We start from the raw sequence: 16,605 nt of genomic DNA on the forward strand, positions 1-16,605 counted from the left end.
CTTTCACCCCCGACTTTCACCCCTCTTCCTCTCTGCAAAGGGGCGAACGATTCTCAAACAGTGGGGAGGGAGGGGGGGTGAGAGTCGTAAGTGAGAGTCGGACGCCCCTTTGCAGAGGTAAAGGGGAGGGGGGTGAGAGTCGAAGATGAGAGTCGTACGCCCCTTTGCAGAGGGTGAGAGTCGAAGGTAAGAGTCGGGCGCCTCTTTGCAGGGGGAGGGGGAGATGAGAATCGAAGGTTAGAGTTATTTGACTTTTCATGTAAAGCAGTGAAATAATTACTAACTTTAACTGTTAATAACTCTTTAACAAATGACGAGCGACGGTTAAAACTTGTTGGAAAAGCGACGGCTAAAACTTGGAGGTCACGCAGGGTCATGACCTTGACAACATATATCAAATCAAGGTCATCGGGGCTAGCTCCCTTCATCAGCATAATTATCAAAATATGTTATACACGTAAAAGTATTTGACATTTCGAGTAATAGTTTTTGAGATAAAAATGTAAAATTGGCCAATTATAGATATAATTACGGTTATACTGCTATCTTCGTGAGTTATGAGTGAGTTCGACTAGTGTAGATCGCGCACTTCGCCTGCTTACAGATCATTTTTTTAACTCAAAAACTACTGCTCGAAACAATAAATAGCATGCTTTTATAATTTATATTTTTCTTTTTACTGTGAATTTTCTTGCTATAGTATTTTGATTCGCGAATTTCGGCTGACACCCTAGTCCAAATGGTTTAAAATGGATTTAAAATGACGCAGAAAACAGAAGAAATTTTCTTTTTACACCTATCTAATTTAGTAGACAGAAACATATGCGTGTGAAAAAAATACCAGTGACGTGACACGTGTTGATAATTTTTTTTTAATTTCTAAGAACTAGTATGTATTGTATATGCATAGTTCATACATATTTAAATTAGTCTCTTGCTCAGTTTAGTGATTTTATTAGTGGTTATTAATGTGAATTATTAATATAGTTCGCATGAAAGAAAAAACCAAGAAGCTTACGTAAAAATTCAAAAGTGCAATAAATAATGGTGATAATTACTGACTATTGCTGACCATTGAAAGCATAGCTTTAGCGTTTAATGACCACTGCAATAAGTAAAAAGTCTTTGCAAAAATTTGTTAATTTTTTAGTATAGTATAATAGAATTTCCAAGGTTTTTCAAAATAAAACAAATTTCAAATAGATATACACTTTATTTTTGTCATTTATGTCGCATTGCAAAATTCGGTTGCGTAATTCAAGATAAAAAGTTTTGAATAACAGTGAGTAAAGAATAGAGAATGTACACGTTGGATAACGAAATTACTAAAGCAGCAAACAAATATGTACCGTTAAGATAAACATTAAATCTACATTTTTAACTTTTAATGAGAATTTCATAACTTTTATAATGAAATAATAAATATAATTTTATTTTTCACTGAAGTACAAAAAATAAATTATTTTTCTAAATAATAATGTTGATTTTTTATTTAACATATTGCAGATAAAAAACATTCACAATGAGGTGCTACATTCTATTACTTTGCATCGCAACATTTCTTCGACATTCTGAAGCGCTACGTAAAGGATCAACGGATTATGAAGGTTTGATATAAACCGTCATACTATAAAATAATTGACATACGTTCGAATTAGATCGCAAAGTTCTTAAATAAATAGCACAAACATGAATTAAAAATTTTACGTTTTCAAAACTTTTTAAAATTTGATATTAATAAGCATAATTAGTACGTTACAAATTTTAAATATGTATAATAAATATATAAACTCTCAAAAATACCATACTCAAAAATACCATTCATTGATAGAGTTCTACAAAAAAGCAGATTGCTTTGATCATTTAATCAGAATTATATAAATTTTGTCTAATCATTGAAAGTCAATAAAGTAACCGTCGTACAAAATTCGCTCTTTGTCGATCATTATCAATACCGAATGTCTGAAATTTTTACTCATGAATATTGCTTTCTTATATAACAAGCTGTTTGTAAGAGTAAGCTATCAATATCGATATATCACAAAATAGCTCTGGCGAATACAAAATTGTTCATTGATAACGATACTATTATCTTGATTTCTAAATCTTATTCTTCAATGTGCCAAGAAATCAAATATCTAAAACTTAATTTGCTACGTTGCTTAATATCATCAACTTTGATTGAATTTCACTTTGCCTACATATGCAAAGTGCAATTGAATCTCTCTTTGCATACATATAAATATAGTAGATAAAATTACAGATAATAAATCATAACATATGGAAAGAATGATTTTGCGCTAAAATATCCAAAAATTTGGCTAGATATAAACCTGAAAATAATTTTGTTTAGAGTATCAAATAATTATGTAGAATTTATGTAACATAGCTAGGTGAATACTCAGGAGCCTTAACTTTATAAAAATCGTCAAAATCATCACATCTCAAAAAAGATGATTTTTTTTTAAGAATTACGAAACAAAAATGATATTTGATCATGTTAAGAATATAACCTTTTTACCAATATTGTTTGATTAATCAATAATTTTCTGTCAAGTTGAAAAATCGTTTTTCCCCTCTTCTTGGAAATTTGTTAAATTGTACCGCTTTTAAAGTAAGAAATCGATACAGAGAGAGTCTAAAGTCCTCTAATTACTGTCTCAAGTACTTTTTCCTTATCTTTTTAATATTTTTTAATTTTCATTTGAAACTTAATTCCGTTCTATCCGTCTTCTCACAATCATTCGATAAGATTTCTGGGCAACAAAGCTAAATTTTGATCTCTCTTCAGACATGTCCTTCTGGCTAAAGTCCGGCCAAGAAACCCTGCATAAAATCCTGGCGGAGCAGAAGAACGAGAATCGTGCCAAAAACGTGATCATCTTCATTGGGGACGGTATGGGCCTGTCTACCATCACATCCGGTCGAATATATGTAGGTCAGCTCAATGGTCAGAGCGGTGAAGAATATCAACTCTCGTTCGAGAAGTTCCCCAACACCGCCCTCGCCAAGGTAGACATTCAAATTGCCTTCAATCGCGACGGAGCGGCGGTCTCGCGAGGCGCGACGATATTGGGAAATCCCGTCACGTTAAGCCGCTTAATTCCGCGTCTTTGATAAGGACGCCGCGTTCTATTCTCGACGAGAAAATACGACAAACGCGATGCTCGCATTACAATTAATCCCCGTCGATCTTCTAATCGCTCACCAAACATGAGTAATGGCTGTGTTCAGCAGAAAAAGCAGCTTGCAACTGTTGTAAAATTCTTTAATATAATTGATTTATACATTTAGATCCAATAAGGAACTAAGGGCAAGACCAATTACATTAAAAAATTTTACAACAGTTGCAAAGCTCCTTTTTCTGTAAAATGCGACTGCATTTTACAGAAAAAGGTCATTCATTGACTTATATTGTGCCTCTGTATTTATCACGCCACCGGAAATTACTGCAACATATCAATAATAAAATTTCGTGCTTTGCAATTTTAATTAAAATGTCCGATAATGTATTGTATATTCGAAAGATTAAATCTCATTATCAGTTATCGAAATTATGTCACATATTAAATACAAATATTTCACAATTATCACAATTTTCATTTATAGACTTACAATGTAGACAAGCAAGTACCAGATTCCGCAGGGACGGCTACTGCTATATTTTCTGGTGTGAAAACCAAATACAGAATGGTTGGACTGGATGCCAGAGCCCAAGTTAGCAAGTGCGACGAACAGATCAACGAATTAAGCAAACTGAACACAGTAGCCGATTGGGCACAGCAATCCGGTATAGACACTGGTAAGAGCTTTTAAAGATTATAATATCTTTTTCTCTCAATGCTAAAAAATTTTAATAGTAAAAGATTTCAAATTGCCCACATTTTAATTTTACATAAATTATTTTTCAAAACTCTCTCATATTATCCAGCTTCTTTAAAACTATCTTTAGAATTATTTATGAAGTTTAAAATTATTTATGGAGCTATAAAAAAACAGTTTTCGGCGAGGAAGTTTTTATAATTGAATATTTCGCCTGAATTATAAGCAATCACATCGGGAGAGAAATCTCGAGCTAATTAAGAATCTAATTAGCTAAGAAGCTAGTTTAAATTTCGACTGTGATAATAAAGCTGTTGTTAATCGTTGTTTGAAACTTTGTTCGACCAATAAATTTCGAGGGAGCATGATCGATAACTCATGATACAGCGTGATCAAACCTTGGCACATATTTGCTTCTTAGATTTAAGCATTTCAAATACTTCTTAGAATTTAAAAATCGATCAGAAGAAATCTCTCATGCATCGCCGATTGCTATCGATTAAACTATTGACTAAGCAAATTTTTTTACACAATGTGATATTGAGATACTAAAGCTATCAATTTTTATTATATAACATGTGATAAGCTCACGCGATCAAATGTAATTATAAGCATAATCATATTATACATACACGCATAGGTATATAATGTTTCAGCAGTATATATAATATATGTATGATACTGTTAAAAACATGATTCCAATTATTTAGTAACTTCATAAATTTTCTTGTCAATATATAATTTATTCATCTTATGTGCATGTTTATATTGCAGACGTAACAATTACTTGATCGTTTGATAATACGCATTTCACATTTCATTATAATTTATATTAAATAAACAAATCCAAATTGAAATAATATTAATAATTTAAAATTAATCTTACAACGAAAAATATTATTTATGCATATATTTAATATTAACTTCTTTTTGGAGATTAATAAAACTAACATTTAGGTCTCTACTTCCATGTAACCAAACTTTTTCAAACAAAAGTTTTAAAAGGCGCTTTCACTAAAAACGTACTTTTTTTTCCTAACATTTAGATTATTAATCCTAGAATGATATCGTAAATATACGTAAATTTGACATACAGGTGAGCAACAACATTGAATGATAATTAAACTATGTCTTCAATGATTAACAGTCGGTATTATAACAAAGAGAATAAGTAATTCAATTTTTAAGCAATTTATTTTTATTGTATATCTTTTTTTATATATTATTTTATATATTATGTTATATATTTTATATATTATATATTTTATGTTATTTTATATTTTGTATTTTATATATACAATGTATTTTTATAATTTAATTTATATATTTTTGTATATGTCGGATTTACGTATAAACTGTTGACAGATAATTTTATTTTCCGATTCGAATAATTAATTTTCTCATTGCAAATGTAATATAATAATGTAATATAACATATCACTTCAAGATTGAATTTGGTAATGTGCTTATTCTCTTTCTTTCTTTTCAAGTTAATAATTAGATTATTTGTGTCTATAAAAGTCTAGATAAATATTTTGTCATTAAAAGTGTGAAATGTATGAAAATCTTGTGTTATATTAATTAAATGTGACCTATTTCCTCGAACATAAAATTTACGTATTAATAGCAATATTATATCATCCAATATCGATAACATTCTAGGGTTAAGGATATTTTTAGACGCGACGCTCTCTCGAATATGATTTGTACCCCATGATACATATGCACGCGATTATGAGTATCAATCTTGTAGAGAACACGTGTCACGCGTGATCGGCTATTTTTATATTAACAGAAGTGTTGGTGCTGAGTAGACCTCGTTGAAATCATATACAGTGAAAGTATACTCAATAAAGGAGGAGGTCATAAGCCGACCTTCTATCGTGTCCGACGTTCAGTCAGCCGTGACTGATTTCTACTTTGACAAAATAATGAAAACTTTTTACATGACTCGCCGATTAGTATTTAACGCATTCGTTGCATCTTGACCTTCATTTTTCCGTTACGTTGTTGGGCATGAATAAATCAACGCATAACATCGGCATACAATCAGAATATATATCAAAATACAGAATAAAGTATCTTTATAAATTGCAACATAATATAGTATACATATTTTATATCTGATATGTTTTATATTTTATTATATAATAATATTTTATATCCCCACATTTTATGTCCCCAAACAGAAAAACAGCTGGTCACAATAATGTCAAAATGACATTAAATTAATAATAACTGATATAATTAAAATGAATTTTAATTATATCAGTTGATCATAATCAGCTGATCATATATATAATTAAAAAATGAATTTTAATAATAATTTTCAAACTATTTTGACACCGTTTTTATCATGATTTTTTGTTCTGCTTGGGTTATTTAATATCCTACTCTATGAAATTAATGATGTTCAATTAGAATCATAAGACTGTTCAAAAGACCAATAAACAATAAATAATTCGTACACGATTATTCAACAGGATTTGTTACCACCACCCGTGTCACCCATGCCACTCCCGCGGGACTTTACGCGCATATTAATCATCGAGATTGGGAATGTGATAGCGCGATACCAAAGAAACAGCGATATTGCATCAAAGACATCGCGAGACAACTCGTTCATGATGAACCAGGGAGTCAGTTTAAGGTAATTCATAGCATTTGCGCATTCTTGCATTCATAAAAAAAATCTATATAATTTCAAATCTAACAGATTAATAGAGCAAATAATAAAATTTAATTATATAATAGTTATGTAATGAAACGTGATAACAAAAAGTACTTAATATTACTTAGTATTTAAAATTATTAAAAAAGTTATAAGTATTGTTAAAGAAAATGATTTGTTATCATTATAATTAAAAATATCTACATTTTATGAAAAACAATAATATCCCTTATTTATTTATTTTAAAGACCTATGACATAATGTCTTATTTTTTACCTAAAATAATTCACTATAATTAGAATCTAATATTAAAATCGTATCTTTTGAAAGGTTATCATGGGCGGAGGATTAAGTGAAATGGGTATGGACGTGAAAATGCCTCTGAAGAAGTTTGATGAGTCCAGCAACTGCGAACGATCTGATGGCAGAAACTTAGCAAATGAATGGCAAGAGAATCATCCCAAGGGAAGGGTTGTCACCAACACATACGACCTCATGTCTATTGATATAAGCAACACATCGCATATCCTCGGTGTTTTCTCGCCTAGTCACATGCCCTATCACGCTGTAAAAGACGATGAGACACCTTCGCTAGCAAATATGACAACGCAAGCCATAAGACTGTTGAAGAAGAACAAAAACGGATTTCTGCTAATGGTCAGTAACATTGGTCTGTAAATTTTTTTTAGACTTCTTTATACAGGGTATATCCGTCCCACTTTTATCGTATATCCTCTGAAAGACGTATTCTTGAGGTAATTTAGAGACGAAAATCCTAATACAAAAATGTCGAGTCCATAATTTTTGAATCAATAGTGATTAAAGTTCTCTAATCACAGAACTGACATTTCGTGCTCAGGTATAATATATCAAGTGGAAAACGTGTTCCATGAGCAAGATTATCATATAAATATGCAATGATACTTGTATTGAATGGTTCTTCTATACGAAATCTATTTGTATATTACGTACGTATAATTAATATCGGAAAATATCACAAAATATCAATTCAATAGCGAGATATTATGACATATGTTAAAATGAATTCATAATCATGTTTGTTTGCTTTGTATAAACATTTTTGTAATAATATTAACAGATAAACTGTTTTTGATGTAAAAAGAATTAAATGTATAGATAAGACACAAAACTGAAACATATCGAATATCTATTTATCCCTGATGTACTTATAACAAATTACTGGCATACATGTTTTTTTAATAATTATTCTAGTAAAATGTAAAACATTGAAATAGTTAAAAATTAAGATAGTTATAAATTACATCAAAACACATGTGCATGTCGTTAAAATTCATAGAGAGAGTACTCGGCAATTTATAAAATCGTAAAATATATTTAAAAAATTACATAAAAGTATTATTATTAGGCAATGTTATTAGGAAATATTATTAAGTACCAGCATCGACTGTATAGAACTTCTCGATTTAAGTTTACATCATTTCTAGAATTTTTTATACATGTGAGTTTTAAAATATTCTAAGATTTAATTTATAATTTCTGAAAAAACTTATAAAATCTCGAAAAGTTGAAAGTATTTTTTCAAAAATCTTCATAACTTTTTAAGTATGATAGTATCCATAATATAAAAGTAGGACAGTATTAAAATATAGACAAATTTTTCTAAATACTATGATATAATATGAAATTTTTTTTCACCAAAGTATTCAACAAAAAATGATTTTTTTCAAGCACAAAAAGGAAGATGATATTCGTTTCTGTTATTAATACTCAACTTAAGGATTTTTCAAGTCGATGAATGATTATTAACATAATTATAAGAAAAAATATTTAGAAAATTAAAATATTTATTAAATATTTAGTAAAAATTATCATAAAGAAAATTCAGTAGAACTTTAATGGCTTATGTAAACTTGCAACTTTGATGCAATATACAGGGGGGCATTTTAATTGCCTCAGGCAGATATTTCCTAGAAATTAAGATACAGGAAAAAGTTTTATATAAAAGTGTAGATTTTCTTGGATGTGCGCGCGCGCGCGCGCGCACACACACACACACACACACAAAACAGATTAAATCTGACTGACAAGGGAACCTCTCGAGGTGTCAAATTCTGATTTTAATGAAACTTTGTGAACTTGTAGCTTACATAAAGAGATGAATTTAGAAAATATTTGCGGCTAAAAAACGGTTTGGAGGGATGAAATAACCCCTTACAAGTTCACAAAGCAGGGTTGGCAGGAAAAGTCCAGTAGGTGGAAAAAACCACGGTAAATTCCGGATTTTACCGGTCCGGAATTTATCCATCGGAATAAACTGGTGGCAAAAACTATAAAACTATACTGTTAAATCTATAATGTCAAATTAATAAAACGATATACCTAATTAAAATAACGGTATATGTAGTGAGTAGGAACAGTGGCGACTTAAATTAAGTTAAATTTGACACTATAGATTTAACAGTATAACTGATATATGATACTATAACATATTTAGATACTTTATATACATTTAATATCATAATTGTACTTATAATATTTTATTTTTGTTTTACGTATGTGGGCATTTTTAGAAATAATTGCATAACATCCACAAGTAGATATAATCAGATCCAGACGCAAAAATGAACGCAAACAAACACGAACGTCTGCGCCCTACTGATTACTTCGTAAAAAAATAATAAACGTATAATAACTACTTGAGCTTTTTATTTATTCTTTTACGCGTAGATTCTTGCGCGCAGAATCATAAACTAGGACTATAAGGCGCTTTAGGCTGCCTGTAAATTAAAATATCGATAATTCTATTTATTTTATTGTTTTTTATATAAAAGTCCAGTTTTTGAGTCGGTTTTTTCCGGAAAATACCGGTTTTTACCACTGGAATGGACTTTATAAAAAAAATGTGGAATTTTGCCAACCCTGTCACAAAGTTTCATTAAAATCAGAATTTGACACCTCGAGAGGTTCCCCTGTGAGTAATCTCTACGTGGTACACCTTGGATAATGCTAATGTCAGCAGTACAGTAACTATCAAGTTTTATAACTCGAAAAGTGCTTAATGAAAAAATACTTTATTATAATGTTTTGAAAACATCTTGACTTCAGCTACAAGAAATATGCAATAAAAAAATAGAGGTTCCTACTTAAAAAATTCGTTGACCTTGACCTGACCTTGGTAATGCCCCATATACAAAATCTATTATTTCCACATTCTTTCCCTCAAGAAAACCTACAACTTTTATATAAAACTTTTTCCTGTATTTCTCTTAGTTTTCGAAATATTCGCCTGGGGTGATTAAAATGGTCCATCCGATATTAATCGTGAACATTTTTTTAATCATAATCGACACAAATTCCTTTATTTAAAGGGTGACAAGTCTAAGAATATACTTAATTTGGATTACAATAAAATTTCTTCAATACATTATATCATAGTTATATGCCAAAATACACAAAAATAATGTTTTTTATAATTCTAATCGCAAATCAAAACTGTATCATGATAAAACAATTTGCTAAACGAAATTGTATCACAGAAAAAAATGAATTCCTGATTCACATATATTTTTATTCTTGTATGCTATTTACTTTCATTTAAGTATAAAATGTTCTCTTCAATTATAAATGTTCCCTGGCGTTAATAATAAATAGATTTGTGCAAAGTATATTTTATTCTTATATAAAATTGTATTCTTGTTTCTAAAATCATTACATGGTTCTAACAAACTCAATCGCATTATTTAGAAACTATTTATTCTTGGATTTAGAATTACAAATTTGAAAATTCGCCAGCAGGCGGCAACAATATGTATAAGGACCCCTTAGTAATATCAAGATGTCGGAAGTGCATGAGTGTAGTGAATGAAGTTCGACGATGGTTTTGTGAGTGAACTGTTGCATTCGTGGAACATACCTCTAAATGTGGTTCAATTTTTAAGGATGGATGAAATATTCAGCTCGTCCTAATGTTTCTGTCAATTATATTGCAAATGGGAATGCGCGAACAGCCGGCCGACTTTGTCACTGCGATGCGACGAAGAGGCGCCTATACACGCGGACGGATTTTCCGCGGCGGATTCGCGGATCTGCTATCCACAATTAAATGGGTGAGATGAGTAATGAATCCGTGACGGATCCGCCTGTGTGTGCAGCCAGCGTTCTCTACCATTATGACGAGGTTGATCGTCTGTTTGCATCATTATTTGCAATATAGCTAACGGAGGTATTGGTAGAACGGTCTCAGCATTTCACTTGCCTTTGAATCACATTAGTAGAGTTTGATTCAGTTTTTCCTTGAGAGCTTGTACTCCGTGCACATTAGGAAGCATGCTCTATAAATGTGGCACTTCATTTACAAAGCTATGGTTACTTACTGCAGCATTGATTTCTGTCATCTTGATGTTACTGGAAAGCATACTGGGGACTTGAAATAAGTTGACAAAAGGTATCATTGAAGAAAAAATAATGCGTTAATACAAGCATATTTAATGATGAACGAGTGCAACTTTATTCTTTTATTGAAATAAAATTTGTTTTGAACTAAGAATATAATTTATTTTGTTTTAAGACTAATTTATTCCTAATTGGAAATTGTTTATTTTTGGCGCTATTTTAAGCATAAAATATTCTTCGATTAAAGCATTTATGCATTCTATTAAGAATTCATTTTTTTGTGATCCAGCAAGCAAGCAACTATTATCTTCATTCTTATGCATCTTTTTCAATGAACAGTGTAATCGCCGCTAAACGGCATTGAATATTTATATCGGTGTAAGTCAGAACGAATGCTACGCAGAACGAACATTACGCAATAATGTACTTGATGAATATTAAAATGACATTAATGAAACGAAATCGAGACACATCAAGAAATCCGGACGATGATGCGATTCTTATGCAAATTACGCGTTGATGATCATTTTCGTGTAATGCGTTCTTAGTCCATCTTCCCGCGGATATACCTCGAGGTCGTGTTATTTGAGTGCATAATTTTATGTATAATTCGAGAGCGTCGATCTTATTCTAATGTCAAAGAATCATGGAGAATAATTCATAGTTGGAACATTAACTGTATGCTATATGGGTAATAATATATTGTGCACTGAGAAAAATTTCTAATTGAAAATAAACGAATCAAAAGATTTTGATCATCATAATCACAATTTTGGTTATTTCAAGTAGAATTATAATAGATTCAAGAAAATTCTAATCTGTTCTAATTCTAATCATTTTTAACCAGAATTCCAATTAAAACAACCAGAACTTTCTTCCAATGAATTTTTATAATTTTCCGTTCAAACAAACTACGTGCTAATTATTTGCATTCAGTTTTGCAACACAGTCTTAGACTGAAGATAGAGTAAATGCATAATATCACAAATCACACCAGCTTCAGTCTAAAACCATGTTTCAAGACTGACAAACAATTGGCGCATAATTTGTTTGAATGAAATTGTAAAAATTCATATATTATTATTAGGCAATAATATATTTCAATATATTATTATTAGGCATCAAGACCCGCCTTAATTGAATATGATCCTCTTATTCATCAATTTATTTTATTGCAGCTACGTGCTGCCTGAGCAATTTTTTAATATAATATATAGAGGAAGGTCACCGATACCGACATACCACTTTGTTTTTAGACAATATTTCTTAAACAAAAGGTAAAAATACAACTTCAAAAACATAAATACAAACTAAAAAGTGTCTTCTACCAGATAGTATGAGCAGTTTTTATAATACTATTTGCAATTTTGCAATAATTAAGGTTTTCGTAAGTTATGCAAAAATGAGTGTCTGACAAAATGGGCTCCAAAACTGACATAGTAGGCAATAAAATGCCAACATTCCTATTCTATAAATAAAGATATATATCCTATTCTGTAAAGAAAACTAATTTATGAAACTATAAACATTTAAAATGACATAATATTATCAATAATACAGTCACTATTATTTTAATCACGCAATTTGCAAAAGAACACCGTAAGAATTTTCTTCTCGGATTCATAGAATTTGTTTTTAGCTGATTTGGTATAGAAATAAGCCATAAATATATGAATTATGAGTTTGTACTTCTTTAATTAGCTAAACAGATCACGTTTTTATTAGTATTAATAAGGTGCAAAAGTTAGTTTCTAAGAAATAAGGGGATGTCGCCTTAGGAGACCTACACTGTTAAATCTATAGTGTCAAATTTAACCTAACGTGAGTCGCCACTGCTCCTACTAAATATATCGTTATTTTTTACCAAAACGATAGCTAAATTTAACACTATATTGTGTAATTTGACACTATATAGTGTTAAATTGACACTGTATAGTGTCAAATATAACCATTGTTTTAGTATAAAATAACGAAATGATTAAGTAGGAACAATGGCGACTCACGTTAAGTTAAATTTGACACTATAGATTTAACAGTGTATGTCAGTATCGGTGACCTTCCTCTATAGTACAACTTCTTTATTAATAAAGATACGTACGTTTGCTTATTACCATTATATTTCTTAATGTGTTTTAGTATAGCACTGAAGAGTTAAGAGTGAAGTGACAGCTTTTCTTTTCTTTAACTATTTTTCAATCTTTCAGGTCGAGAGTGGCAAAATCGATATAGCCCATCACGGCAATTGGGCAAAACTGGCACTGCGCGAATTATACGAACTCGACGAGGCAGTTAAGGTGGCTCAACGACTATTAAATATGGAGGAAACATTAATTATCGTCACAGCCGATCACTCGCATTCGTTCACGCTGAACGGATATCCCACGAGAGGCAACGACATCCTCGGTTTTGGCAACAAGAAAGCTAGTCAAATACCCTACGAGACGCTCTCCTATGCTAACGGACCAGGATTCTTCTACCATCGAAGAAATGATACCAAAGATGTTAACGAAACCTGGAGAAGAGTCGAGGATGATCCAACTCGCGGTGAACCCTTCTACAGGCACTTCGCTGGCAAATTCCTCAAAGACGAGTCTCACGGTGGAGAAGACGTCGGGGTTTATGCCAACGGTAAGAAAGGCAATTTTGTTACATTGTAACTTCTATTAACAGTGTAACATTCACACTTGTTAAAGAAAGAAAGAGAGAAAAAATGAAACAGTTTATGCAACACAGAAAAAAATGATGTTACATTAGAAGTATTAGTCACAATGGCAATCTAATTAAAAATAATCTTAACCCATTAAGGCCCATGCCTAATACAGCCGTGATAGCGCCAAACTGAATATGGGATTCGTAGCAAAAACGAAAAAAAATTACCCGTTTTTTCATTTTGCAAAATTGATTATTTAAACGATAATTGTTTAAACAAATTGTTTAAAAATGTCCATTTTTAAAAAACTAAAAGTATCATTCGATTCTACGTTCGAAAGCAAGAAACTTTTATTCTTGGTATTTTTTCGATCCGGTGCTTTGTTTATGCAAAACATTCTTATAAACGGTTTGTATGCGCGCAAAGTTAATAAAAGAAAATTTTTTTAATTATTTATTTATACTCTCTCTAAAAATTGTTTATTTATAAGAAAAAAATTTTTTTTATTATAGTTATAAAATACTCCTGAAACCATTCAATTTTCATTCTAGAAATTTTTTTCTACCTCTTATAATTTCGAAGATATTCGCTTCGAAAGAGAAAAATCGATTTTTTTCAAAAGGGTGTTTCACTCCTTAAAAGTGCGTTTGGGCACATAAAAAAAATATGTGTTGCTTATTTTTGTCTAGAGAACAACATATTAAAAACTCATCAAAATCGGAGTGTAACACTTGAGTAGGTTTACTTGTTAGTTCTACACAGAAAAATTACAAAATTAAATCATATAAATATTATAAGTACATAATTAAACTCAAAGGATTCAAAAGAATCACGTATGACAGTCAATAACTTAAATTATAAAAATTGTAAAATTGAATCCTTTGAATTTAATTATAATATATATTTTATGATTTAACTTTATAATATTTTCACGGTTGACTAACAATAAGTTAAGTTTGAAACATTTCTAAGTATTTTTTGTCATTTTTAATGAGAACAAAATTATATTATTAATTAATTTGGACTCGTTTAAATTTTATACTTTAGTTCAATTTCTCCATTGAATTATATTTGTATATGTTTGCTGGTAGTATTAATAAAACAAATATTTTAATAATCTACATGCTGAGAGTATTAATAAAACAAGAGCATGACGTATTTGTTTCATTAATACTATTGAATTAACAAGATGATTTTCAATTACACTGCTGTTGGCTAAATATACTGTTTTTTAATACAATTTTTTCCGCACATGAAAAACTACACTTTTCCTTGCATACAATATATTATACGAATATATTTGTCCTGTCTATCTGATAATTAATTTGATAATGTAGCGCTAATGAAGTGCAGAATAAGAAGAAATATTTTACATTTTTTATTTCTGCGCCTTAAAAATGAAAACTTAAGAGAAAACTTTTTTCTTATTGTCACAATATCTTAAACATTTCACTTTGCAAACTAATGTCCATTTCTACCAATGTAGATTAAGAGTTGATTTATAATAGACCCGTAGACCGTAACCGTTAACTTAGGCCGGTACCGTAAAAGTTGGAAGATAGAAAATCCATACTACTGTTTATAATAGCCGGCAAAAATCTGTTGATTTTGACCATAACCGACTCAACTTTATCTTTACCGGCCTACAGCCACGGAAAAATACGGAAAAAATACAAAACCAACTTTTACAGCACCGGCCTAAGTTAACGGTTACGGCCTACTATAAACCGGCTCTAACTTTAATCTCGATTTAACTTACTCTTTATATCTTTCTAATTCTTAAAGAAAAAATGAAGAATAAATTAAACCGAGATTAAAGTTCACAATCTACATTGATAGAAATAGACATAAGAGAATTGCAAAGTGAAGTTACATATATTTATTAGTTTATTATTTATTAGTTTATCTTCGCGAATAACAATTTTAAAAATGTTGAAATGAATAGTAATATCTTTTGCAGGTCCCTATGCGCACTTGTTCCGAGGTACTTTTGAACAAAATTATATTGCTCACGCCGTGGCGTATGCGGCATGCTTTAAAGACTGGCCGTCTCATTGTGACAATGCTTATCATCGTTATTTTTATGATGTTAATATGTCATCGCCAAACAACAGGAAAAATTCAGCTAGACAGAACACCGTATCGTTTGCGATAATAATAACTTTTCTGTTTACGGCAATTTTTATACGGCTGTGATAAACATTATTGCATTTTCCTTTCATAGTCAAATTAACAATAATGCGTCGCGAGAAGATTCATCTCGAGTATAATTGGTACAAATAATAAATATTTCCTTGTGCTTTTACTGAGAAATTTTCGAATTGCATATCTTGCTATATCACTTATTTGCTATACAGTGCTACACCAACGGCACAACTTAAAGATTGTTATTTTTTATGCTTACAAGAAATTAAAAACAGTGGAAACATAAATAAAAAAACAGAACATACTTTAAAAGAACATATTTTTATTCTGCTGTTTAATCAGTATATTATAAAAAAATTCAAAATATAGTTTTTATTCTCTAAAAAACTTTGTTTTTTTTATTTTATTATTGTTGTAGCAAATAATATGATATAGCGCAATAAGATTTCTTTTGTGGTGCACACCTACGATTTTTGTAATAGACTAGATAAGTTGTGATCACACAGATAGCGTATACAATTTTTTTCTGTAATCTCTTTACAATCTCACTGTTTCTCATATAATTACATTTTGATGATACATTATTATCTAATTTTATTTATTCTGATATGTTTATAGAGTTCAACAAATAATCGTGATTATAGATCGCGAATTTTATATTATATTAATACGAGTAATGCGATGATTTTTTTAATTATTGCAGCAATGATGACGAATTTAGTTTCAAACATGAAGAAACTTTGATGGTATAATCCGCACATTAAACACAAGTTTACAGGATTTTGAAATGATGTTGGAAAATGCTAAAAACCGTCTTTTAATATAAAAGTAATATGATATAATAATGTAATACGTAATATAATACACTACTATGTTTCAAATAAAATTAATATCGCCATTGAATAATCGAGGATAAAATTCTATCTAACACTTTTAGTGAGAT

At 30.3% G+C, this 16,605-nt stretch overlaps 1 protein-coding gene across 1 annotated transcript; it reads left to right on the forward strand.

Moving 5' to 3' along the window:
- Window positions 1-1,509: 1,509 nt before the first annotated feature.
- On the forward strand, window positions 1,510-15,957 carry LOC108724213 (Alkaline phosphatase 4). The gene is made up of 7 exons (XM_018450456.1): window positions 1,510-1,607; window positions 2,792-3,012; window positions 3,610-3,802; window positions 6,306-6,472; window positions 6,824-7,150; window positions 13,072-13,495; window positions 15,478-15,957. Exons 1-7 carry the CDS (start codon window positions 1,523-1,525, stop codon window positions 15,711-15,713), a joined length of 1,653 nt encoding a protein of 550 aa, XP_018305958.1. The 5' UTR covers window positions 1,510-1,522; the 3' UTR covers window positions 15,714-15,957.
- Window positions 15,958-16,605: the final 648 nt, after the last annotated feature.

The sequence above is a fragment of the Mycetomoellerius zeteki genome, unplaced genomic scaffold (genome assembly GCF_001594055.1).
Source record: "Mycetomoellerius zeteki isolate Tzet28-1 unplaced genomic scaffold, Tzet1.0 scaffold282, whole genome shotgun sequence".
Taxonomy (NCBI): Eukaryota; Metazoa; Arthropoda; class Insecta; order Hymenoptera; family Formicidae; genus Mycetomoellerius; species Mycetomoellerius zeteki.

Coding starts and splice junctions, on each gene's coding strand:
- LOC108724213 (XM_018450456.1), top strand. CDS start 1,523: ATGAGGTGCTACATTCTATTACTTTGCATCGCAACATTTCTTCGACAT. Junction 1,608..2,791: donor AGGATCAACGGATTATGAAG/GTTTGATATAAA, acceptor ATCTCTCTTCAG/ACATGTCCTTCTGGCTAAAG. Junction 13,496..15,477: donor CGTCGGGGTTTATGCCAACG/GTAAGAAAGGCA, acceptor TATCTTTTGCAG/GTCCCTATGCGCACTTGTTC.